Consider the following 15,082-nt stretch of genomic DNA (forward strand, 5'->3'; position numbering starts at 1 on the left):
CCAAAGGACAGTATCATTACAAACCATTGCAACCCTCTTTTACCTGGGAACCCTTTATTTTCATGAGTACAGACCGGATTTCCATTCCTTGTTTCTCTGGCTGGAATGTTTAGCATAATAGAAATCCTGGGCTGTCAGAAGTGACTTCTAAAAATTTATTCATGTGAAAAAAGAACGGGGGGGAAAAAAAAAAAGAGAGAGAAGGGATAGTAATTTTCTATATATTCTCTAGTTTTGTTGGGGCTGGGAGATGTCATGTCCTTCCATGTAACTTACTTTCAAACCCCCCCTTTTTTTCCTTCAGAATCTTGGTAAGGAACTTTCTGAAAGAAAATTAATGAACTTTTTTTAGAGACTAAGCAATGGTTAAGGGAGTATCAATGATGATCTGGAGGGCAACCGAGCAAATCCCCTGTTTAGGAGAACTGTTCTGCCACTATGCATTTGGAAAATATTTTAGATATTGTGTGTAGCAGGCAGATTTTAAATTAGCTATAGATTTTTCATTCTTCCTGTCTGGTTCAGTAAAAAGATAATTTGCTTCTAATGTGTCACAATAGAGGCTGGCTACACAACAGAAGCTTGGTTTCAGAAAAGTTTTTTGAGGTTTTGATATTTCATTTTCTTCTACATTGGAAAATTTCAGCTTCATTTGTATGTTTCCACAACCAGAGCTGTACTGAGGTGTCATCTCTGGAATTGAAACCTTGCTATTTCAATTAGAAGGCGGCAGAGATGCCCAGCCAGGCTCATAAAGCTGTTTTGGGAATGGGCTGCAATGCACACATCTCTGTTCTGCCTACTGTCTGCTGAGAGTAGGTTTAGATGGGAATTCATTCAGCTACGTCCAAGATTTTAGTATTAGGGCCAGAGCAATGAGAGTGTCACACCGGCATAGATAGACCTAGCTCCAACCAGCTTTTCGTAATAAAATGTTTATTGATACATCTACAAAATACTTAGGCTCTCACTGAACTTTTTTAAGCCAAAAGCCTTCTGATAAATGCTAATTATTTCCATCCATGTGTGACAACATGTGGAGTATGAAAGGAAAGCTAGCTTCTGCTTTCTGCAATTAGTACATTTATTGCTCAGGGGAAAGGCTTAGAAGCAGGTATTAGATTCAGTTATTTGTGCTTTATCTCTGTCAGCCTCAGAGAACTCATGAATTTGACTGCAGAATTCAAACAACACTGTAAGAATGAATGTTAGTGAAATATTCAGTATCTTCTATGCCACTTTTTAATTACCTATTGTTATATAAATCCTGCTGTTCTTTTTCAGTTTATAAGGGAGATCAGAGGAACTTCTTTACTGCTGAGAATAATTCTTGGTGTCAATCCTTTCTAAGACCCTCTGAGTATTTGAGGGTTTGCTTCCAATAGTTTTCCGTAAAAGCTGGAGGGTTTTTTTAGGCTGGTTCTCCTTTAGTTGCACATGCTGAGGCTCAAGAGACAGATTCAAAGGCCAGTGAACAAATTCTGACTTGCAGTGCTCTATTTCCAGCTCGCTCTCTCCTGAGGCAGTGAAAATTGCAATATCAAGAGAAAGAAGCAGGTAAGTCCTAGAGCTCAGATGCATAAAAAATGACCAGAGTCCTCACTTAGGGATATTGGAAGATCATTCCTGCTGATCTTTGGGGGGGGTCTCTAGAAGATACAGAGAGCCCAACCACACTTGTTCCTTGTGACAGATTGCTGAAATGAAATACTCTTTCCCATCATTTGAGTGGAGCATTGCCTGTTCTGAAGAGCAGCAAAGCAATCCAGCACCTGCTTTGTTCAGAGAGAAAAGGGCTTGTGCATTTTTGCTTATGGTATTACAAAATTGCTTGGAAGGTAAAAATATAGCTTTCTTTTTTTTTTTTTTTCCTAAGAAAATCAGAAATGATTGAAACTATCTGAACTTCTGGCTTTGTAGGGCATAGAAAAGCCTGTAAAATCCACAAAAAAGACTTGTTGCTGATACTCATGAACTTAAAAAGAGAAATAGCAAGGGAAGGATATGTGCAAGTATTTATGATGCTCAGAACTGAGTGTGTTCTTCTGAGATTGTTGTGGATTTTCTTCATCTCATTCCACTTTGGTGAAGACAATATATAATTAGGTATAAAAAGTTATGAAATTAGGGTTGTTCTTTTGAGTGCAGTTGCATATATGATTTTTTTATAGTCCTTGTGTGATAAAGGAGTGTGTAAATACAGAAACGCATGCTTGCATCTGATTTTTTAAAAATTGAATATTTAGAAGAAAAATCACAAAATATCTTTGCTCACTGGGAGATAACATATCATTATTGATACAAACTATTCTGTTGATATATAAGACCTGCAAGACACAGTAAAATACCAGCAGCAGAGAACCACCTTTGTGTTCAACCTACTACTAAAAAAAAAGAATTTTGTTTATAATGAAAAATAGATCATAGTCTAGAATTCATGAATTTCTGGGAGGCAAACATTGTGGAAATCCGGACTCAGTTGCAATTTCACAATTTCTACCTGTCCAGCATAGTTTCTGACTCAAGATCTAGATAACAATGAAATAGTAGTAGTTAAAATATGGGCTGTTGCTTTATTGAAACAGTGTAGTCTATTTTATTTTTATTTCATAAGTTTTCTTTTCTCTTTTTTTTTTTTTTATTCAGCTTTGACCTTAAACTGACTTCCTGTACCGACCATCTGCATCCTCCTGTAGCTTGTTCTTTTTTCTAGGCATTTAGTCCCTGTTCTATATACTGAATGCCTGCTGTATCCTTCTTCAAGAATGCAAATGTTGACCATCTTTCTCTACAATGGCTTTTATTTACATAAAATAAGTTTTAATGCAGCATTTTTGTAATGGAACAACAACAACTGAAGAAATACAGTCTCTGAGTATTTCTGTAGAATCATTGGAAGAGAGGCTAAATAGAAAGAAAGAAAATGCAGTAAAACACTGTCTCCAGGACCAGTGTCCTGTTTAGCTGAGCCAAACTCTTTGCACAGCTTTGGGGTCTGTAGGAAGGGCCTGGAGTGGAGTTGGGGGAGTTCAAACTCCTGTGCAGCCTAGAGAAGCCTCAAGGCTCTTACCGTGCTCTACCCACCTTTTCTTGGCCCGAAGAGACCCGCACGGGTGCATCTCTTCTCCAAACAATCCGCTGTTCCAGAGAGTCTTTATAGCTTTTTGGCCTTTCAGCTGAATGTTTACTTGGTTTTGTGAGCTTTCCTGTGGCTTCCAAAGAGTTATTTCTGGGATAAGAATTTGGCCTGTGTTACCCTATTCCCACACATATCACATAATAGTCCCTGGTAGTTACTGTGCTTTTTCAGGGAAAATGCAACGTAAGATCCCATTTCTTCAGTGACCTACAAAGCTCTTTAATATTGCACAGTCTAGCTAATCCTATTGGTTTTACTGAAGTTGACTATACAGCATAAAGTTAAATGTTTGCTTCAGTCTATGTTTTCTTTAACAGCTGGGCCAACAAAGTAGGGTCTCTGCTGCTGACATATCTGCAGGCAATTCCAATAGACTTTGGAGGGGGATAGAAAACTCTCTTGTTTCCTTTTCCATAATTATGCTTATAAGGATTATTACTTTAAATGAATAAATTAAAAACTAAAAATAAATTTTTCTGTACAAGTCCAGCATCACTCCAGTGCGCTCTGGCACTTTTTAAGTGCTGACTTCTTTGATCTGCTTGATGACAACTCCATTAGGAGCAGACTGTCTCACTCCAGGGTGAGTTTATAGATTCATAGCAAATAAGCCAGCGGGGACTATTGGATCATTCTGATCATCACAAGCCATTATACCTTCACCCAGTTATCCCTGTAGCATTTGCTCTAAAGGCTGAATGTAACAGATCGGTGACTTTCCTGAATTTCATAGGAGAAAATGGGATGACTTCATGGGGTTCACTGGAGCACCCTAGGGCTCAGAGCTGGTGGTTAACTTAGTTTGCAAAGAACTGTTTGTGGTGGCAGTAGTGAAAAATTAAGAAGTTGTCACTAACCTTTTCCATGTCAGTGTATGACTCATCTCACTGAGAGACTGATGATTATCAGTATAATTTAATCCAAGGAACTGCTTATATCCATAAGATGTAACCTACTGATGAGTGAGTTGAAACTCCCAAGAGTATTAATGCAAAAACTCCCACCTCTACTATATAAATCACATTTTACCAGTCAAATCAGAGGAATAGAGGTCTTCCTCCATGGTTCACGCTTGGAACCACAGTGCAGTTTACGGTGGCTGTGAGGTAAATTCCCTGAGCCTCACGTTTACTTTCAGAAGCTGACCTGCTTGCTTGCTCTGTGAGGAATAAATGCGATTTTCTACCTGTAGGTCTGGCAGGGAGGTAGCAGCACATTCCAGGGCACCATCAGCCCAGCGTCTCTGGGAGATTTGTGACTGGCGCAGAGACCTGGGCCGCGGGCTGCACAGCCAGTGGCCGTGGGACTGTGTGCCAGCCTGGCCTGGGCTTTGGGGGCGTGAGGAGAGGACTGAGGGAAGGCTGAGGAGGAAGAAGAGTGAGCTGCTGTGGAGCTGGGAGCAGAGCAGTACTCGAGCAGTGTGTGGTGGTGTGAGTGGGGCAGAGCTCGGAGCTGTTGGGTTGTGCAGTCGGGGCAAGTGCTCTGGGGGAGAGAAGATAGGGCCTGTCAGGAAGGCAACTGCTGTGTGGAGTGTGCTAAGTGAATTTGGTATGAGACATCACAGCCATGAAAATATTGCAGGAGCTGAATCCGTGATGTGCTAACAAACTTCAAGGGTATTCCAGCTCTGATAGAAATGGACCTATGGGCATCTGCAGCCACTTGTGAGTGGCTTTTAGCTGGAGACACTGACCATTACAGACATGACTGTGCCTGTGGTGGGAGCGTACTCTGGGCGCTGAATCTGAACCCTACTCCAGATTTCTGAGGGCAGCTGACAGCAGTTTGTGTCTTCCAATGCTTTGCAGGGAATGGAAGAGATCCCCACTGCTGACAATCCGTGTGGACAGCCGTGAGAGAGTAGAAAAATACAACACAGCGGTAGTGGTGTATTGCCTTCCCCCTGGGCAGCTCACCCATTGCAGCATGGTAAAATAAGGAGGTATTTATATGAACACATGAAAATTATGCTTGTTTGGTAATTAGAAATAATACCCTTTTTTTTTTTTTTTTTCTAAACTGAGGGTGTACAGGTGTCTTCAGATGACTTACTAAAAGGATAGAAAGATCTGGAACAGCAGCCATGACCTGCTTGTATCGTTGTTAGTCAGGAGTGGCTAGAATATTTGCCCAATTCATGTAATGTCTCTTTGCATGAACTAGCTTGTATGGTACAGTGTCAGTTAGGAAGAAATTCCCCAATCAGCTCTGAGTATTTAGTCATTTTGTGGTCATCCTGTATAATATATTTTATATAATGGACAATATTGCCTCTGCACGTTTGGGTCATGAGGAAAGTAGAGGGACTTATCTTCCTGTCGGGAGAGGGGAAAGTTGAGATGCCATAAAAACAGTGCAGTCCTCTGCAATGAGAGGGGCAGGGATGAAATTGCTTGAGCTGGTCATCCTCAGGCAGGAGCTGCTGACAGTGGGCAGAGGCTTAGTGAGGGAAGCAACAGTAGAAATGTAAAAAGGAGAAAGTCAGGAGAAAATAAAAGCCTGGAGAAGTGCATGGCACTGTTGGGAAAGAACGAGGATGTGGATCTCATGACTGAGGATATGACAAGGGCAGGGAGAATGAAGTAGAGCTGCTCTTACTTCATAGGTCTGCCATAAGGGATTGATAAGGACACATCCCTATTATGAAACTTGGATCTGTCTTAATTTTGCAAATAGCTTTGAAGAGGGTATTTTCTATCAGGTGGATGGAGCACAGACATGAATGCCAAAGCTACTCAGGCTTGTATTGTGAAAACGAGCCAGTGGGCTTAATCCAGGTTTTGTGGTTTGAAACTGGGAAGATGATTACAGTGTAAAAATAAAAATTAAAAAAAAAAAAATCAAGTTTCAGGACTGTCCTGAGCAGCTCTTTGTTCTGTGGTATGTGACAGTAGTGGAAAAGGTCTTAAGACTTCAAGTAAAAGGGAAGGATTTTCAAAATCCTTTAGGTAGTGCTTTTTAAAATTTGAACAGCACCTCATTGTCAAGACATGGAAAGTGCTGAATGTGATCTGCAGCAGCAAGTTAGGCACTTTTTTGCAGCAGAGGTTTTGCTACCTTAGGAGGCGGGCAGCAAGTGAAGCTGAAAATGAAAGAACAGTATGATACCAAAAATGTTTTTGGATTTTTCTGTCTGACCCTCTTGAAAACAAAGAAAAGGCTGGCTTCTTATGGTGAGTGAAATATTTAAAAAAAAAAAAAAAAAGAACAAAAACAGACCCACAAAAACTCTCATTAGAAACAAAACTACTTTTGTCTAGCTGGATTTTGATTAGGTCTTACAAACAGGAGTCTGATAGTCAAAAGGAATCCTTTATAGTCAACATTCAGTTTATGTCTTGCCTTTTGTAAATCTGTAGGATTGTGCTGCCAACAAAGATAACAAGAATAAGACGTGGCTTAAGTGGGCAAAAATGCTATGGCCTGAAAGTAAGACACTTGCATGGTGCCACTGAAGCAAGACATTTTGTATATAAAGCTGATGAGTCACTTAAATGATTAAAACTTTTCCTATCAGTGCCCTTCAATGACACTAGTAATCAATTCAGCTGCCATAATGCAGTGTCTGATACGATGTGAAGTTGATATGCTATGACTGCTGCATTATGTATAATGCAGCTGAATGATACCAGGGAGTATATTAAAGAAAATTAGCTCTCACATGACATGTTCTGATGCACTTGGGGTGAGATGGAAAAAAGTGAACTTACTGAGCATTTTCATAAGTTAATATATATCTGAGAGAAGAAACTCGCTTAATGTAGAGCACGATCTCTCTTGGGTAGCTTATTGTAATGAACTTCACTGAAAACATACCAAATGTTGGAATAATTTCATGTAGCAATTAGGTCATGGAATTCAAAGGTCTCTTTGGGCTTTGCTGATACACAAAGCAAGTAATTCATGTGAAGGAGAATACTGAAATCCTGCTTGAAGATAAGTGTCCTGTTGTTATGTAGACAGCTGGGTCTGGAAGGTGTGTGCTGAGGGGCAGGGAAAGAAGAGCAGACCACAGCAATATTCTTTAGGCAGCTGTCTGCACTTAGAGCTTCCTCCTTGGTTAACAGATCATTATAAAGACCAGGTAGAGGTAAATCAATAAAAAGAAAAGGTGTATAGACCCTTAAGAAAAGCCTATCCCTTCAGAGTTGAAAGGCAACTATTTCTGCTTTGAAGGGTCATGGATGGCCTCCTTCAGCCTCCACTGGAGGCCTCTGCTGAGAAACAGATGGGCTGATGTATCTTGTACTTACCCAGCACAAAGCTGGCCTGCAGTGTGCAGTGTAAGCACAGGCTGTGTTTTGTACAGTGCAATACAAGATCCTGATGTGATCAAGGAAGTGTAAACAGGAGAGCGGGAGGCAGTGTGCTCTGTGTATCTTTTTGAATGAAGAAAATCCTTGGAGGCTGTTACCAGTGTGCCTTTTAATCTGTCAAGGTTAGATCCCTACAGACATTCAGTGAGCTGTAATTGCTTCCTAAAGAGGGCCTGCTGTCTGCCAACCAAGTACACCCCATTTCTAGCTGAGGGCCCAGCCTGAAGGGCTTGATTACTGTTTTGCCAATGAGATGTACACTGACTGAATTAGCACAATCCCAGTGAGAGGTTGCTGAAGTACCAAGAACTCTGTTCTAGTTACCTGCAGTGTATGGGAGTGTTCTGTCATCATCTTATGCCCTTCCTCTGCAAAGTCTCTCTTCAGTGTCTGGCTTAGGGAACACTAGTTGAAGCCTTTTTACCGTGTTTTCTCAGATGAACTCTGTCAAGGAACTTTGGCCTTTTTTTCTGTTTGGTTTACTTTATTCATTTTCACTCTGAATTATTTTGATAGTGAGTGCTTTATTCTCCATTTGAAAAATTATGATGGGACTTGCCAGCTCTTTGTCTTGCTATTGTTAGTGTATTAGTAGCAATAAACATCAAGTATATATTGTTCTACATACGACTCAGACCTTTGTAATGCAGGTCAGAATTTGGAATATCTATTATCTACTTGAAGAAAAAATCTAAGGGCTGCCCTTTCCACTCAGTTCCCCCAGTCTCTAATAAATTGTGCTGAACCTTGAGGGCATGCCAGGCTCCAGTGCAATTGTGTGTATGACAGCTGTGGCACAGAACACAAAGGGATAGCCCTAAAGTAATCTGACTGGGTAGGATTGCCACAGTGGCAGGCAAAAATAATCACTGATGGGACTTCTTCTGAAGGGCAGGTAGTGTTGCAGAGTACAGAACTAACCTTGGGAGACTGGAGTGATGACAGATGGCTCTACTCTCTGCAGCTCTGGACTGCACATACTGCTTTCCCTGCATTAGTTCCCATCCCTTTGCTTTCCTTACTGTCAGTGCTCTCTGTGTTTGTGATTGTGTGGGACTGAGGAATAACAGATTTGAATTTAAATAAAACCAAACAAAACCCATTTATGTGATGAGACTCCTGCCACTGTAAATTTTCATTGCTCCATTAAAATCCCCAGTTAGCATCATTCCACTTGCAGCTGTAAGACTAACAGTATACGACATATTTTCTCATGGATTGGTTTGTAGCTCTCTTGCTGTATTTCTTTTCATTAAGATGAGGTTTTAATCTATTTATTTAATTCTTATTTTGCTATACATATGTCAGATTTTTATATTTTCCTTTTCTTTATAGTTAACACACTTCTAGCCTTGTAGAAATTGAAATCTTGAACGAGTACAGAGAAGGTGATGAGCATGCAAAGCCTGCCCATGTTCCAAAACATGCTGCAGCCTGATTTACTGATGCTAGAACTCTGTGGAAAAGGAAGGTCTGGAAAAACATACCCTCATCTTTGCTTTATGTGGTGCTTTGTAATGGAATAGCAGCTTCGGGGAAACAATCATTCTGACCCAGCTGCAGATTGTGCTGCTGCGAAACTCATTTCAGCCCTTAGAGGGAGCCACAGACTAGACTATGGAAATGGAGTAAAACCAGGAAGGTTTTGTTGGACCCGTCTGTGAAAGAGGATGTGGGGAAGGGATGGTTCTCAATTGGTTTTGGTTTTTTTCTAGCTTTTAATTAAGAGCAACTTGAAAATCAGACATAAGGCTAGTTCATGGGGAGTGCCAAAGCACATTTGCTTTTGTAGTGACAGATTTGTAGGGTTTTGGAGACCTCAACCAAATGTTAATTTTGCCTTTCCCCTTCTACATGGTCAGCTCCCTCCTGCACCATTCAGTTCCAGGTTCTACTGTTCTCCATTTGATGCTGACACAGCAGGACTTGAAAAATTAAGATACTGCATGCTGCTTCCTCTTAAAAATCGAAAATGATAAAGACACAAACCACAAGAAATTAAGACCATGGAGTTCACAGTCTGGAAAACATGATTGCCACTTTTTTTTTTTTTTTTCTTTTTTTCTTTTTCTTTTTTTTTTTCTTTTTTTCCCCCTTCTCCTCTTAATCGTATCCCTTTCTTTAAGGAGAGAGATACATTACAGCCCTCTCTTCCCCTGTAATGTGTAGGTTATAGCACGATATTTTTATGTAAATTACATGGCTAAAGTAGATTTTATGACTGTGTCATAAAATGCAAATGCTCTTCTCCTGGCTCAGCAATAATCAGCATTGCCAGTGAGCTGTTCAGTTCAGGCAATGGAAGATGCACATGCTCAGAGGAAAATGGATGAAGAGATTTGCAGCCCTTAGCCAATAAAGGACTTCCCCTTTCTTAAAAAAAATGAAACAAAAATGTTTTCTGTACCTTTTCGTCTCCCTTCCTCCCCTTCCCCAGCAGATGGATTCTAGTGGCAGCATTGAGGAACGCTTAGCCAGAAAGATGCTACACCAGAGGTGGGACAGAGTGTGTCTAGTCTCAGAAGATGCCATTTAAGATTAAAGGAAACTTCAAGCTTAATTTTTAAACAGCACTGGCCTCCTTGCAGAGACTGCTACTACTTTGAGCATCAAGTTGTGTGGCAATTATCGTAAGGTAATGACTGCCAACAAAGAACTCCCTTATTAGTCACTTTTCTTTTGTACATAGGCTGTTGAGTTGTAGTGTTTCTGTAATGATTTTAGCGTAACTTGGACTGTTGAACTAGGGGTAACCAAGGTGAAAAAGCAATGGGGAGTTCACTGTCCTAAACTATTCAAAATGCTTCTCAGGAAGGCTGCAAAGATGATGGATAGACACAATCAGGAAGCAGGCATCCTTCCTACAAAGTAATTGATTTATTCATATATTAATTGGGCCTGGGAAAGGAAGGGAAGAGAGAGAATAATTATTTTGCAACAAAAGTTTTATTTTTTGTTTAGCCTGAGTTATTTTTTATCCCTCAGTTTTCTGACTCTATGTTGGTTGGAGTTGCAAAGCTCATCACTTGACAAAATATCAGCTAATCCTAGAAATAGTAAGAGTTGTGTCAGTGTAGGTTTCGTGTTTCTTCACGGTTGTTTTGAACCTCATAGATTGGCTTTATTTTCTGAGCAATCAGGAGAGACCATGATAATTTCTTTGTGATAATTCCATCTATGTATTTGGAATATTTGTGGAAACATGAACTGCAATGAGAATCAGTGTCTAGTAGGTTAAAAATTAAAGACAAAATTTATGATGTTTGTTTCTACTTCTGTTGGATGTTGGCTTACGTTAGATGGGATGTTTCTTTATCTTCCTTACTTCTCCTTTGCATTTCCTGTTTTTTATTATGGGATTGCTGCAACCCAAAGAAAATCTATGACAAGGAAGTTGATCAGATTTGCTGCTGTGCTTAGATGATAACATTTCCACATGTGAATTTTTATTTTATTAAAGAAAAAACGTTTCTGACACAGATTAATTCTGTTTGGTTGCCGTCCTCAAATATTTCTGGTAAATAATCTTCAGGCAATGGGTTGTTCGTGAAGTATCATTTCATCTTTTTGCACTTGCTGTGGTTTTTTTTTTTTCTTGTGGGTTGCTCATTGAACATTACAAGTAGTTGCCTGAATGTTTGCGTTCTGTCTTGTATCTCCATCCTGAGCTACTTCTGCAGCTAAATGCTGTTCAGAAATGGTGCTGCTCATCATGCTCAAATACACATAACCCGTGACGAAGGGTTTGTTCTTTGCACTGTGATAGCTTCTGACCAGGATTTAATTTCTGATCTGTGAAGTCAAGCAAAATAAAATAAGAATGATGACAAATGAGTAAAACAGTGAAACTGCCTGCCCTGGAGCCTTTGCAAAGGTGAGTCTTTTTCAATTAGTGCCAAAATGTGGAGCCGCAGCTCTAATATAATTGAATAGAAGTGGGGAAACAAAAGCCAACCCCCTCAGGGTCTCCCCTTTCTATACCTAACTAAGCAAAATAGAGAAGCATAACAAAATCTTTCTTACTCTAGGTTTTTTCTTGCCAAGTTCTTTTTCTTAAAAAATAATAGTAATAATAAAGGCATTTTGTTTTAGGAGACAAAATCTGTACATTACACTGATCCTGAATTGCTGAGTAGCATGTGGACTACACTCACTACACCCCTACATGATGGGTTCTGAAATCCTCTTTCAGCTGAAGGCATCATTCCAGGATCTTTAGCATCGTCTTTCCAGGTGATAGAATTTTGGTTTATATCAGTTTGATTTTCCACCTAAATTAGGGCAACAGTATTTTGCAAACCTCAAAAGAAGGACATATGAATTGGTGCATTAGCAGAATGTTTTTGAAAATGAGGTCATGGAAGTCATTCATATAAGCCTTTGATATTTCCTTATCTGTAAAGCAGGTTTCTTGTGAGGAAACATAGGCCTGCTCTTTCTCTTCCTTCTTGTGTAAAAATCAAGCAGTGGGACGTGGCTCAGCCTGCAGATGTGATCTATGTTTTGTTATGCCTCTGAGTGGCCACACTTTGGTTTGTGTCACAAAGTGGTCCCCTCCCACAGTGCAACATCTCTCCCCAGAGGAGCTGAGCCCCTGAAAACAGGCTCCCAAATCCAGAGGGTTTGCTTTTTAGTGCGTTGGGCTTTGGTTTGGTTTGGATTGTTTACATAATTAGGTGGCTTTTGGCCCTAGTGCTGAAATATTTTTGCTGATTTTGATAAAACCATTACATAGTAAAGAGCTATAATCTCCTGGAAGAGCAACATTGTCACTTTCTCCAGTCACCAAGTGGAAAACAAATTAACATCAGGGCTTGCATAGTCTGCGTGAATTGCAGAGAGCCTAGTGTTGTTTAATTCATATTAATTTATTTATAAAGTGATAACAGGATTCTTGTGGCTTTTGTAACATCTGCTTTTAATTTTAGAAGCGTTTTAGTCAATTTGCTGCATGACAGTATTTGTCAACACTAGGTAACTATGACCTCTAACATGCCTTACTCTGTTGAGACTGGTTAACAGGCTAGACTGAGAAATAATATGCAAACTCCTCTCTTATCAGGAGAGATCAGTTCCCAAAGTGACATGGATATTGTTGGTGTAGGTGATACCTTTAACCATGACATCACTTTAAACCCCTGGGCAATGCTCATGCCCTTGGGAATGTATTGCTGCTGAAGGGAACTGCTTGACCTGAAACATTGAGACTCGCTATGTTGAATTTCCTTCTGCTCAAGGGAGCAAAGCTGCTGGGTTCAGTCAAGAATCCCCTATTTTTACTGGCTTGCAGTCAGGAGCACTGAAGTGACTTACTTTTTTTCTCCCAGCCTTTTCATTTTATGTGTTTTTTCCCTAGCCTGCTCTGTTCATTTTTCTTGCACTCACTTGACACCTGTCCCTACCTTTGGAGGATGAGATAAGCAAAGAACTCTGTCCCTGTCAAGACAAGGAGCAGAATATGCCTGCACAAAAAGGGCCAGAGCAGGAATCAAACTTCTCCTGGGCAGGCAGGCGTGGGAGAGCTCCTTTGCTGCAATTTGCTTTCTGGAGTGCCATCAGTGGGGTTTTGTCACTGTAGTGGGTATAACTGGAAGCAGGTTTCTCTTCTCTCTTTTGTTTTTCCTTGTCTTTTTTATTTTTATTTTTTTGGAGTCGTCATGCTGCAGCAAATTTTGCGTGATATGTATATTGACCCTGAGCTCCTGGCAGAGCTGAACGAGGAGCAGAAGCAGATCTTGTTCTACAAGATGAGAGAAGAGCAGCTGAGGCGCTGGAGGGAAAGGGAAGAAAAAGCCCGAATGGAGGAGGCTGTGCTGAGAAAGACAGCAAGGCGCAACCAGAGTAAGATTTGTGACCTCCTTCTGTACTTCAGAGCTGGGGATGGTGGGCTTGCAACTGGCTGTGGTGCACCAGGCATCTGGAAGAGATTGCAAGGATGAGTGCCAGCTGTCCCCATGGGCAAAATGGCAGTCTGGGGCAGCAAAAGCACCAGGTTCCTGTTCCTTGTATCTCCAGGCTGGTCCTTTCTTTTGGGAGTATCTTACTGATGGAGTAAGGGGAATTGCTTTGAAGTCCCTGTTAAAGCCAGGAGTCACTGCTGATGTTCTGTCAGTGGTAACTTATCTATCACGACCAAGTTCCTCCACTACTCGTAAGGCTTTTTTTTTTTTTCCACCTGCCATACTCATCCCTCACTGCAGGTCAGAAAAAATCCTGTGCTGTTGCAGTTTTTTGACTTAGAAGTAAATATTTCCATCTGGCTGGAGTAGGAAACAATTTTATGAATTTGAGCTCGTTATGAAGGGCTCTTTGTGAATAAATATAATACCAAAACAGCCATACCATATGAGACTGAATTTTCAACTGTATTAGTAAATAGTCTCCAACTTGTTTGGGAATAGGATTGTTTAGGGAATAGGATAATAGTGTGGCAAGCCAATGACCAAAACCAAAGGGAAGAAACCAGAAATGTGTTAGCATGCAATATGTAATTAAAATATGGAGCTCCTCCCAGAGGCTGCTATGAATGCTGAATGTGCGTGTTGACTTGAAAAGTGAATAGGAGAATGATGGAAGAAACAGCAGAAAATAACTTCTCCAGATGTCTTTTCCAACTGACTGGCCTTGGGTGCAAGTGGTTTTAGATAAACAGAAATACTTACTTAGAGAAAAGAGCAAGGAATTAAGTGGCTTTCCAGCTCTTTCCCCCCATTCATAGGCTGAAGCTGTTAAGCAAGTGTAAGACAGAAAACATTTTCATCTTGGAAATGTAACTACAGTGATTCCTCAGTCAACAAGGAGATGTCACAGAGATATGTCAAACACCCATTCCCCTGCCAAAGATCTTATCCTATCTTTAAATCTATTAAAGCTTGAATATTCAAAATTTCTTATTACTTTTGGTAGCTGATTTTGAGAAAGCTCTTTAATGTTTATGGGTCTGCAATCAGCATTTCAAGTGTTGCTTATTTGTACACACCCATGGTAGAAACACCCCAATACAGAGACACTGGTGGATTCAGTTGTCAGACTTGAAATACCTAGACCTTTTGCCCCTTACAAAGTGCCCCTTAGACAGTTATCAATTCAAAGACTATTATTAGAAATGTGCTTCAAAGCAAAACTATTTTCCAGGACTCACATGAAACGCAGACCTGCGTGAAGTGATTGGACTAGGTTGCAGTGGTAGCCTTAAACCGAGGGGGGGATGTCCAGAACACTCTATAGTCAGCCTTAGCAGGAGATTAAAATGTCCCCTCACAGGTGGCAAAGTAGATGTTAGAAAACCTCGTTCTGTTTATTTTTTTTTCCACGTTAGTGCTCTCACTTTGAATGATTCTTTGATAGGGATGGCATCAGAACAGCTTCTCTCATATAGCACAAAAGCCTTGTTCATTTTGATTGATTTGTAGCTGAGAAAAAATTATAAATGCAGTTCAGCTCCACATACCAAAACAACATTGTATCATTGAGATAATCTGTATCACTCTCCTTCTTTGAGGGAGACATACAGAAAACTCTAACTGCAAAAATATTTATCTGATGAATTGTCACAGTGTTGACACCTACATTTCCATATATAAATTATACATTAAACCTGTTCAGCTTCCTACTACAGGAGACCATT

The 15,082-nt window shown here is 40.3% G+C and overlaps 1 protein-coding gene across 1 annotated transcript in view; it reads left to right on the forward strand.

Annotated features, from left to right (window-relative positions):
* Positions 1-13,112: 13,112 nt before the first annotated feature.
* The window catches only part of SH2D4B (SH2 domain containing 4B), a 57,739-nt gene continuing 55,769 nt past the window's right edge, over positions 13,113-15,082 (forward strand). The window contains exon 1 of the mRNA XM_066191552.1: positions 13,113-13,296. Within this exon, the coding sequence (XP_066047649.1) occupies positions 13,113-13,296 (184 nt within the window). The remainder of the gene's footprint in view (positions 13,297-15,082) is intronic.

The sequence above is a fragment of the Chamaea fasciata genome, unplaced genomic scaffold (assembly GCF_029207755.1).
Source record: "Chamaea fasciata isolate MVZ Bird 193981 ecotype frontalis unplaced genomic scaffold, bChaFas1.0.hap1 SCAF_9, whole genome shotgun sequence".
NCBI lineage: Eukaryota > Metazoa > Chordata > Aves > Passeriformes > Sylviidae > Chamaea > Chamaea fasciata.